Source organism: Hydractinia symbiolongicarpus, chromosome 14 (assembly GCF_029227915.1).
Source record: "Hydractinia symbiolongicarpus strain clone_291-10 chromosome 14, HSymV2.1, whole genome shotgun sequence".
Lineage (NCBI taxonomy): Eukaryota > Metazoa > Cnidaria > Hydrozoa > Anthoathecata > Hydractiniidae > Hydractinia > Hydractinia symbiolongicarpus.
The window spans coordinates 4356530-4368599 of NC_079888.1; the positions used below are offsets into that span (position 1 = coordinate 4356530).

At 31.4% G+C, this 12070-nt stretch overlaps 1 protein-coding gene across 1 annotated transcript; it reads right to left on the reverse strand.

The window, feature by feature from the left end:
- Positions 1-292: 292 nt before the first annotated feature.
- Positions 293-7219, reverse strand: LOC130626067 (LIM domain only protein 3-like). The gene is made up of 3 exons (XM_057441174.1): positions 7002-7219; positions 1767-1972; positions 293-1299 (listed from the first exon to the last, which is right to left on the reverse strand). Exons 2-3 carry the CDS (start codon positions 1967-1969, stop codon positions 1041-1043), a joined length of 462 nt encoding a protein of 153 aa, XP_057297157.1. The 5' UTR covers positions 1970-1972; positions 7002-7219; the 3' UTR covers positions 293-1040.
- Positions 7220-12070: the final 4851 nt, after the last annotated feature.

The window sequence follows — 12070 nt, forward strand, 5'->3', positions numbered from 1 at the left end:
ACCTGGAAAAAACTTCTAAAATACATATTCCTTTTTGTCGATTGATGTTAAAGAACTGCATGTTGGACTTACTAGCTATTTTAGTCATTGTCATTCGCCTTATATTATTAGAAAGTTCTCCGTAATTTCAACTTTAGACACTATGGACACTTACAATTGTGTTGAAGTATATAAATCCAAACTGCAGCTTTTGGATCATAAATTCTAAAAACTATAACTAAAAATATTCTATAAACTCAGTAGGCTGTTGCTTCACCGTAGGATAAACAAGAACATAGCCAAATTTAGCAAATAATAAATGATAATGTATTTCCATAAACAGTTTTGAAATTAAATCCCTTTCCATCACAATTTTTTTTGCTAAAAACAAAGCAAAACTAAAAAAATAAACTAAGATTAGTGTGCTGTCGCATCATTGTGCTGACGATTAATTTTTTTTTCTGTACTTACTCTAGATTAAGATGTCATCTGAAATGACAGATTACAAAAGTAAGGATTCTATAAGTTGGTATGTACCCCTAGGTCTGATAACCTTATTCTGGTACTTTTTCCGACCATATTTCTCCATCCGAAAAGATAAAAGAAAAACTACTTTTACTAATTGTTTTACAACGTTGGAGTTCGAGGCTAGCTAACATTGGAGTTCTGGGCTAGCTAACATAAATTTTCTTTGCCTTACTTGCTATCCAGAAACAAAACATGGGTAATTATTTTGTTAAACATAATGAAAGGAGCAAAATATGTGCAAAAACGTCTGTATGAGAGCTGGTGCTACAATTTCTCTCTACTCTCTACGATTGTGTGGAAAGGAAAGATAGCGACTGTTTCTTTCTACTTCGTTTAAACATATTGTAATACGCAGTAAAAGTAAAAACTTATCCACGGAATGGTCACTCCCTTCACAGCAGGATCAAACGAAGGTGTCAATTGCAATAAAATCAATTGGGATAAAACCAGGCCCTGCTTTATTTTGAAAAAAATGCGTATTCACAAATATTTCTGGTCCGTGAGAGTAGTTGTTGCTTTGAGGTATAGCTTTGTCAGCATGATTTAGGATGTAACAATGATGTGACTGAGCTCAAAGAGCAAAGAAAATTGTATTCTATCCCATGTTGGTGACACAGTACCATTGTTGGTTGTGGTATATAAACAACATCCCCTTTGGAGAATTTGTAACGACAGACTACACATGAGAAACACTTTACATGGTAGTTTGTGTTGTTTTTAAATTTCAAAGCTTTTTCTGTTGATGGGATTGCGCAGGCGCACATGGAACAGGTACCACCACGAACGTACAGCCTATAAAAGAAGAAATCATATATTTAAGTTTGATGTTTTAGAAGACGGCTAACTGATAAGGAAATTGAAAAAGATGCTAGTTGATGTTTTTAATCAATATGGAAGATTGAGGTAATTTTCACCCAACTTCGCCTAAGAACTTTTATGGCAGTTCATTGTTTTAAGTGATTCTTATAAGAAACATGTATAGAAGAAATCTACATGAGTTTTGAAAGAAAAAATTTTTTTTTATAAAGAAACATTAGAAATTCTTCTTTGTAAGGCTTTTGCAGTGCATACCAAAGACTTAAATTTCGAATATTTCACTAAAAGCGTTTAAATTTCATTTTTGGCAATTTACATAAATAAAACATTCTTAATAAAACCATTTGGAATTAAAATATTTCAATTCACACTTTGCATAAATATTTCTAGAAGAATTAAAGACATTCTTGTAACAATACACAAAAAAGAACTTGCAGTTTTACCTCATGTAGTCCCAGCGACATAGCTTTTTATAATGTTTATAGTAAAACGTTTTACCAAAGCTGAACAAGATTTCATTGCATACATCGCACGTCAAGCAACGTTCATGCCATGGCTTGTTAAGTGCTTCAACGAAATATCGACTTCTGATTCGTTTAAAACAGCCAGCACATTTGATTGGCAGAGTAGCAGAATCATTGTCCATTTTCTAGAACATGGAAAAAGAGGTGGAAATATACCTATATTTTTGTGTTGACTAAGTTACCAAGAAGCTAAAGGAGCGAATTTGAAAATGATTGGGAACCTAACTGTGTTATAAACTCGTCGTCCCTTATTTTAGTATTTTTGATAAAACTAGATATCTTATCGTCGTTTTATGGACACTGCAGCTAGACAGTTAATTAGCTATGTTGAAATGACAAATTTATTGACGCTAAATCTGGGTACTTTAATAGTAAAACTTGGCATTGTTGTTTTTTCTACCCTCTGAATTGTTTCATAGATAAATATATTGTAAGAGTTACATGTATAAGTATTTCCCCTGCTTCTTGAAAATTGATTTTCGTGCTTGTTTACATTTAAGGCAAGCATTTTTCTTGACAGGAAATACCGCTAAGCCAATCAGACTGCCTGAAAACCCGTATTGCCTGCTTGCAAAATCAAGACAAATGTGAATAAAATTAAAATTACATTTATTGAATCAGCTTTTGAATTATCTTTCTCCAATTATTAGCAAAAAATATTGGACAAATCAATAATCATTTTACAATCTGAATTTCTAGTCTACCCTCTTGCAATATAAATTTTATGAAGTGAAAACATTCTAAATCAAGGTTAGTTTCTCCCTAATAGTTAAAACAGAAAAGTCTGAATTTTAAAAATAATATGGCTTTAAGTATCTTAAAGTTTAAAGAAAGGTTGACATTGTTTACCCTAGCGCTTTTTCAAATTTTATGGAAAAGACTGGGATACTTGGTTTTCTTATATAGACTCACCGTAAATTTCGCGTCCTGCACTTTGCCATTTTTTGTTGGCAAAAAAGTTTTTATCTGCATTATTAAATGCTATGTTCATGATGCTAACCAGGCTGATGAATTACATCAATACTTTCTTATTTGATAAACATTTGAAAAAGAATGTTTTTTGGGTGAATGAATGACTACAGTGGCCATATTTTAGACAAATATGCATAGTTTTTTGCGTCAATTTTGCTTTAAAGCATAGCAGAAGTGATGTCTATTAAAGATACTCAACATTCTATAATCTAGCTGGTGATGCTATGCAGATGCGAAAGTGTGTTTGTGATTGGAATTCCAAGTTTGATGACTTTTAACAGTGCATTGAAACAGTATAAATTGATAACTAGTGAATGTGGGTAGATATGTTAAAACTTATGAAGTCGTGAAACCGTGCGCGAGAAAAATAGAGAAAAAAATTAGCTATTATAATAACTTTTTAAAGCAATTTGTAGAACTTGTTGTACGAAAATGGATTAGATGTGTTAAAATCCATAAAAGTTTATGGTGTGAAGTTTATGAAACAATGGAAGACTGTTTGGCAAGGATCAAAATTGCATATTACAAACGTAGATGCTAAGACAAGATCAATTTTTATAAAGATCTTATCCAACCAGCTAGTATATTTTCTGCAGCACCTACCTTTCAATATATGCTTCAAGAGTGGTGACGCATTGAAATGTTTTGTAAATGGCAATCAAGTAAAAGAAGAATAAAGCTTAGTAAAAATCATACTCCCTATTATTGTACAGTGTCGCACATCCATGATTTAAAGTTGTCCAGAAAAAGTACCTAAGTATCACAAACATTAATAATTTACAATTATATCCTTAATGAATGGAGACTAAGTGTTATATAGCTAGAGTTATCATTATCTCACTGTTAACTAAGGGTTCAGTCACGAATTATAAGATTTACACTAAACATTGGTTCAAGAAGGTAGTGTTGTAAGCTTTGCAATGTATAAAATTTAATATAGCTAAAATGCAAAAGCTTCACCATAGTTCAGATTTCAACATTTTGATCTCCCATTTATCATTAAAGTACATTGCCATTCGATTTACCTTGTGCTTCAACTAAAGTGAAATAGTAATATATGATTGCAGAGTTTGACGTTTATCATACACGATTTTTTTGTAGGAGTTCTTTTTATAGGAATCACCAGAGCTAAACATTTTAAGATTATTCAATTATCAATAGAGAAAATATTGTACTGTGACAAATCATGGATACTTACAAAACTTTGGACCGAGAAGAGTTCGTGAAAGTAAACTTGAAATTTGGAGAATTTAGTTTGACAGAGAACAAAATGTATTTTTGGCAGGATTATAATTTTTCGGATGTGAAAACAACTTTATTTTGTTGAAATATTCTTTCCTGAATGTACGTGGTTATTGTACTGGATATTGGCTTTTTTTTCTCTCATCTTTTCAACCACATTTTATGTCATGGCATGTATTTATAGTTTTTATTAAGGTACTATTTAATTTTTCCAACAGTTCTTGAAGAACACACTGCAGGCTCAAATCTCAATTCTTTTTAAGCTAGCACGCTAGCTATATAGTATACACAGCTCTTTTAAAATCTTATATAATTTACGAGTTCTTATTGTAATTATCTATGTGATTTTAGAATTACAGAGATAAATACATACAATATTCCTTCGCCAAAACACTATCTCCTAAAACGTGTAGAAAGGTCTTGTTTACCACAAAGCACTTTTCTGAGATCGACCATGCGTTCACAGCCATCTTTAAAAGATTTAATAAAACATTAAATTATAGTGAAGCGCGCAAACGAATTAGAGTTAATAAAGATTGTTTACTTTCAACCAATCCTCACCAAGCTTAGTACAATGAAAAGTTCTCAGTTTTATCTCTTTTTTCTATCTTTCCTTCTAGATTACACACCAATTCATTCATTTTAGTTTATAAATAAAACGCTTTTATATTTTTCTAAGAAAAAATTTGCATTCTGTTGAAGAAATATTGTTAGGTTTTCTATTTACGCCAAAGCTTAATTTAAGACTTTGTTTACACGACAAGTTTGTCTGCTAGCTTTCTTTGCTCGACGGCGACTAATTGACCAAATACAGCACATTTAGCGGTGTTAAAGTCACCATGCCTATATCTTTCAGGCCCTGAGGTCGAGGTTGGTGTGTTTACTACGTCTTTAAAAACATTAATTAAATTTTTTTTAATTGCTTATTAGAAATCAATAGGCGTGAACATATTTTCGAACACTTGTGCCCGAAAACTGGCATTTAATTTTACAGTTATGAAAGATTTAAAAGAAGCTTCTCCTTCTTTTTCTTTGTCCTTAGGCTGTGTTTTTTTGCAGAAGAATCAGCAAGGCATCAGTTTAATAATGTTATTATACATGCAGGATAGCATCTTTAGTTCCTATAATGGTACTGTTATCAATTGGAGTCCTGTGAAGGAGTTCCTGTGCATTAAAAACTCTCTTTTGAGCTATGGAACGCGATGTTACTCGATGTCGGATTGTGCATTACACGCAAACGCTCAAATTACGTGCATGCGCTTTCAGCTAGAGCAAGAACCAATGCTTACCAAAAAGTCGTTGTTTTTTGTGTTTTTCAGGAAGATGCGAAAAGAACCGTGCAACCACAACAGCTGCTCAACCAGATATTTTGCCTAAAATATCAATCCTATTCTCATCCTGAACTTTAAGCAGAAAGGGTAGAATCACACATTTCTCATATTCTAACTACAATAGGGATTCCAAAAAATTGACCAAATAAGAGAAAAAAACCCAGATATTTTTAATACCTTTTTAATATATATATTTTTTTGTAATTCCTCTTTTTTCTTATTATCTCGTCTTTTCGGCGTTGCTAGTGAAATTGTAGAGTCGTTATGCAGCACAGGGTCAAATCGAAACGAGGTAAATAAAAACATAATGCTTGATTAATTGATAATAGAAAATTTAATTTTCCCTCATTTTCTTAGTAATGCTGTCATTAACTGATAAGAGGTAGAAACCGACAGTGAGATAAACTCTTATGTTCTGTTGAAATAATCCGCAATGTGATCAGTTGAAAATCTATTCATGTCGTCCTTTTAAATTCTAGCGCGTGTCAGGTTGTTCTGAAGAGTTTCATGAAATTTATTGGTCCAGAAAAAAATCAATATGTTATTTAGCATAATATTATGTAATTCAATAGCATACAGAAAAATATTATTTTATATGTGAAAAATGTAAACAAAGATGCTGTTTTAACATTTAACCTTAAGATTGGATCAAAATAAATCTTCTGCCACATTAACCATGGTCAGAAACATTTTTTCGGAGAACTTTTCCAACTCATCACATAAAAAGGTTTTATTTTTTAAATTCATTAACAGATAATTGAGTAAGAAAATGGTGTCTAACAATATTTTTGTTGTTGGTATTGTATATGGCTGGTTGATAAAACAGCAGCAGAAAAAAAATAAATGCTATGTTACTTTAAAATATAAAAATATTACAACCAGAATACTCAGATACCATCTACACGGACATACACAGTCAAAAAAACCAAAATGATCTAAAAAGATTCAAAAAGGTCCAAATAATAAAAAAATGTTGAAATCTGAACTATGGTAAAGCTTTTGCATTTTAGCTATTTTTGTCTTTTATAGTAATTTCTCTGCTTCTTGAACTTAGGCAAAAATACATGGGCTCTACCGATTTATATTAAAGAGATTTATTTCTAAAAATATCAGCTCTAAGATGAATTAGCTAGCTCAACCAATTTAATTTTAATTTAGGAATCGTAATAAAAAAGCAATACTTAAAATTACGTTTTATAGCTCTTTTTTTACTTTTAAGTACCGACATCAAAAGTCTAAATATGTCATGCAGAGACAAAAACATACTAGTTGGTAACCGTATTAAAAGTTTTCTGGCGTCTAAATCTTGCAGAAGTTGTAAAGGGCTATAATCAGTTATTGATCTACTAACACAACACGTTTAATGAAAAGTAATACACATAACCTGTAGTCATAATAACATCGAACATACACAACACGAGGCCACTTCAAAGACCTGTTAAAAAACACAATACCATGCTGCTAGAAAAGATATTTCTTTTTAATCCTAAAAAGTTCATAACATGCATAATGACTGCTGCAGTTAAAAAGTTCTCGAGTTAGTTCAAAACTTTTTTTTTACTTTGATAAAAATGTATAGAAGGTTGTTCACACAATAATTTTGAATTACCTTAAGTATCTTTCCTTGCGAAATACTTTACATAAACAATCCGATGAATGATGGTAGCGATAACAATAATTTTTATTAACATTCCTCCCTTGGTCATCCTTACCAGGGGGAAAATTGTAACAGAAAAGTAATAGTCGTGCAACCATGCTTTTTTGCAACGCAAAAGGAGCAGATCGAAAATATTTAAACAACAACAATGCAACTTACAACAATAATAACAACACAAACAACAACAAAAGCAATAACAAGAAGTAGTTGCGACATAATTAAAATAAGACTGAAAAACTTAGAATAAATTTGAAAGCCTGTAATAAATCTCCTAATTTCTGCCAAATAAAAAGTTGAAACTAATGTAAACTAAACGCGAGCCAATGCAAACTTTGTTTACATTGGCCCGCGAAGTATCGCTTTAAAATAAAACCTGTTCTTGCTGCAAGAACAGGTTTTATTTCTAAATTCAACAGAAAATATAAGACACGACAACGAACCTGAACTGTCTGAGTTGAGCTTGGAGTATGCTCTATAAATTATTTTTCCGTGAAACTAGGCATATATATTTGTTACGGCAGCTAGCTATGCTGTTTTTTGCTAGCTAGCTAACTGTCTAAATATCTATATTACAATTTTATCACATGCAAATTCCTAGAGTTTAGTCATCTATGTATTTATTGAAGTTGTTGCATTGAGGATCTCATCAGTGGTATGATTTACGTTGCGGCTTTTGTACTAATAAGAAGGATTCACATGGTCAAGAAGCAATTCTTAATGCAATGTGGTGGAAATGAAAGTTTTGTTGCTTTTTTGTTTTATTATATCAAACACAATCTCTTATAAGATACCTAAACAAGTGGTTGAACCTGAAGTTTCTCAAAATTTTGATAATTTAATCCTCAAATAATTTGCCATTTCTTTAAGAATCACAACCAACAATAAGATTTGTAATGCATGATTTGCAGTTTTTTACATTATTTGAACCATGAATTTTTAAAATTGCATAACCCTTGGGCTTAAAATGGTGGCCTCAAGGGAAGACACTAAATCTTTCTTATTTTATGTCTTCACTCTGTTATAGCTACGTAAAAGTCTATTAATTTTCTCAGCTGAATTTTTTCAGCGTTTTTCTCAGCCCAATTAATTTCTCAAAATTTTTAGCCTTATTTCGTCCTAAAGTGTTTTATCGACTATTTTCTAACCAAAGAATGTTCAAATAGCTACTTATAAGGAGCAAGAATTCATTTGTTGTAGTGCATTCTTAATTGTTCACCTTTTGAAGACTTTCTTTATTTTCGGCACAAGTTATTTTTCCTTGCTTTGCAAATTGTCAGGGTTAGATTTTAGTTGATTTATAGGATCGGATCGTGTGTTAAAGCGAACAGGTTTTCTTGCTAATATCTGACAAAAGGTTTTTGATAATGTTATTAATCCTATGAGGACGTCAATTGTTAAATCTATTTTTATTTTACATTTTATTTGTTCATTTGTTAGCACTTTCTTTAAGACATGCAACAATAAACAAAAAAGAATTACATAGGATTTATACAGAAGTCACATTATCATATTCTACAAGTCTATACACACAAAAGGAAATTTTTTATGTAAACATTTGGTAGATATGCCAAGATTTCTTTCTCTTGGAAGAATTACTTATCTTTCAATGCGTTCTTCATTGTGCTCAGAAATAACTCCTAACTTTAACATGTACTATATGCAGCTATTAGGACTAAATTAAGACTGATATTGGCGTATTTATTTTGCTTTTCTACTAATAAAACATAGAAAAAATTGATACTTTTTTGCCCGTCTGTAAAGATGGTGGCTGGGAATAACGATGGGAAAATTTCTGTCGATTTTCCAATGGCTAATGACTGTACTAGTCATTAGCCATTAAACTTCCTTAATTATACTTCTTGTTTTTTGCATCACTTTCCAACTCCTAACACATACCAGGTAAAATGGAAGGTTTTTAATGATTTATTATTTATATCTAATTACTTCAAGAAAATCTGTGTAAATAATAGGACGGAGAATTATTACGGATGTTCTGAATGTTGAGATGTTAAATCATATCATTTATCATTATTTTTTGCAATTTTCTTCTTTACACCGAATGGGTAGGATTGTTAATAAAGTAATTTGAACTTAAGTATCCGATCCTGTATGTGGCTATCATAAAACCAAACGTGTAAGGGAAGAAGGACATATAAATTGAAAACAAAAACAATATCACCAACGAGTGCTTATAGTGTATAAATTCAATCCTCGGAAATTCAATAACAAAAAAAAGCATACAACACTGGAGATTTGATCTGTTTTTTTTATTTTTAATACAGCTATGGAACATAAGTTGCACTATCATACGTCACATGGTCATTTTATGTTTAATGAATGTTAAACTTCGTCTCTAGTGTATGCATGTTCAATGTTCAATTGCGAGGTTCTAAATTTTTTTTCTACTGACAACTCTATGTATTCTTACATATGAAACGTTTGCCGTTGAGGACCTCTAATGTTTGTGTTCTTCAAAAATGAAAAAAAAAGCACTTTTAATATCTTATAGCATCTTCTTTTTGAGTTTATCGTTTATTGTTACACTATTTTTTATATCCATATTATCTAAAGAAAGTCAGATTGTAAGAAAAAGATCAGAATAGTTATTTTTAGAATAGTAATTGTTGGGAATTGCATTATATCAACATGTCTCTTTTCATTTCAAACAGATTGTAGATTGATAAGGTTGTAAAAAAGTCGCTGCAAGTTTATTCAATGTTAAACATCAAAAGTAATTAGTTCGTACCCAGTTGAAAAAAAAAGCAATATGAAAAAATTAATATGAAATTTTACTTTCTGGCAACAAAATGTCCTTGAGTTGTCGACGTGTCAAAGGTACTGTAACTCGTGATAAGTGGCTAAGTAATTAAATTAATAGGTCAAATTGATGGCCAGTAAATTCTGCTGTAAAGTAATAATTGGACAAAAACACGTGCTATTGTTCACTCGCTTGATTTCTGTTATTAGCCACTGGCAATACTTATCAGGTTGCAGGGGTAATTTTTTACGTTTGACGAAATTGCAGGTGATATGTGATCTCAAGAAACTAGAAGTCTTGTTGCTGTTCATTCAGAAAAAATACATGTGATTAACGAATGACGACGACACAATGTACTAAAATAGCTTGCCTTGTTAAATCGTAATCCGTACTGAACTTATTTTCCCTTCAGGCAATATTATAAACAGAGACTTAAGGATACTGTAAGTGTTTAGACACATATTCAGTATATTCATTATTTCTCAAAAATTATGTTTTTTTCTTTAAAATTATTTATTGAATATAAAAGCAAATTAAATTGTCTATAGGATAATATAAATATGAAATTTAGTTATTTTTCCAGGTAGCCATAAATCCACATCTTTGTTTTTCACTAAAACGTCCGAAACTCCCTCCGTTTTATTTTTTTTCTGCGTCATATTTATCAATCACTTTAGCATTACCATAGCAGCAATGTTTTGTCACATTTTTTCGAAAAAGCGCGTCGTTCGTTTTTTTTTAAAAAATTTGTGAAAAAATGAATTTTTGCTCGCTTTTTTGTTTTTAACTTGTCTTTTTCTTTAAATAATCAAATATACATAAATTGTAACAAGGTTATTTGCAGCACGTATTGATGAGCACGTGTGCAAAGTTGTTGAGTTTCTCCATCGTGGAGGGAAGCTTCGGACATTTTAAGTCATGTATGCATCGTGAAAAACGAACATCTAAAATTCCTCGTAAAAGGGTTTTTCACAACATAACCTTTACAACAATAGCCTATTCAAAGATGTGCAGAAGGTGTCAAGCGAACTTTAGCATTACCATAGCAGCAATGTTTTGTCACATTTTTTCGAAAAAGCGCGTCGTTCGTTTTTTTTTAAAAAAATTTATATTATGTTAGAGAATATCAATCTCCACCTATTTTTGAAAAAAAAAAATTTTCGTAAAAAAATATTTCTATACCATTACAGTATCCTTAAATCCAACTAAGGCTGTAGATTTTTAATATACCAAAAGCAACTAGTAGAAATAAATTGAGTATAAAATTGTCAACAAACTTCTACACTTTCCACGAGAAATTAAAACTATCAAACCATGATTGGTTGAACCTCACTATCAAACTCACATGTGATATATGTTAGTTTCATATTTTAATCTTTAACCCTATTCGGTCCGGGGGGGGGGCGGATTCCGCCCCCCCTGACGGTTTTTTTTTAATAACTCCTGATTGCTTTGTTATATGGCTATGATACTTACTGAGTTTCAACATTTATCTATTAGACACCTGCATGCTAATTTTTTAGATCCCATACCTTTCAGAGGCTTTGATATTGGCCATTACTCGAAACTACCCCTAAAAATCTCTATGAAATCCTTATAATGGGGAAAATATAATAACTCCTGTTAGGATTATCCTTAGAACTTGAAACTTGCAACACAACTTTGTTTCATCAAGAAGAATCATTTGGTATAATTTGAACACGTGACCAATCCGATTTCCCGATTTTGTCGGATTTTACCCGAAAATCGGAAAAAAACGGATTTTCGGGCAATTTTTGGCAATTTTTCATCCGATCCATGTAAAAACCGAAAGATATCTTAAATAACTTTTATTTAGCTTTGAGAAACTTCAAACAGAATGTAAAAATTCGCTCTAGAACAAAAGTAATTATATTTTAAGCAGATAGTGGCATTTTTCACAATTTTTAAGCTTTTGATGACGTCACAGAAAATGTGCTGACGCAAGGAAATTTTTTTGGCGCCATTTTGTTCCTTTTATGACGTACCATAAGTGTGCCAAGTTTGATTCAATTTGAACAACCCTATGAAAAGTTATTGAGGGGGGGCGGAATCCGCCCCCCCCCCCCCGGTCATAGTATGTTCGAAAAACCCCGGACCGAATAGGGTTAAGCAGTTTCTGCATGCCTTTTAAAGAAAATTCAAACAAAATATTTTTAAGCACCAACTTATTACGAAGTTTAGACAAAGATTTCAAAACAATTTTTATTAAAAATAAAAACAAGCTAAGGGCAAGACTGATACC

What these genes read in the sequence shown, in the direction of transcription:
- LOC130626067 (XM_057441174.1), bottom strand. Translation starts at nt 1,969, where the DNA reads ATGGACAATGATTCTGCTACTCTGCCAATCAAATGTGCTGGCTGTTTT. An exon ending in TGTCGCTGGGACTACATGAG is followed by an intron (nt 1,300 to 1,766) that starts GTAAAACTGCAA and finishes CTTCTTTTATAG; the next exon opens with GCTGTACGTTCGTGGTGGTA.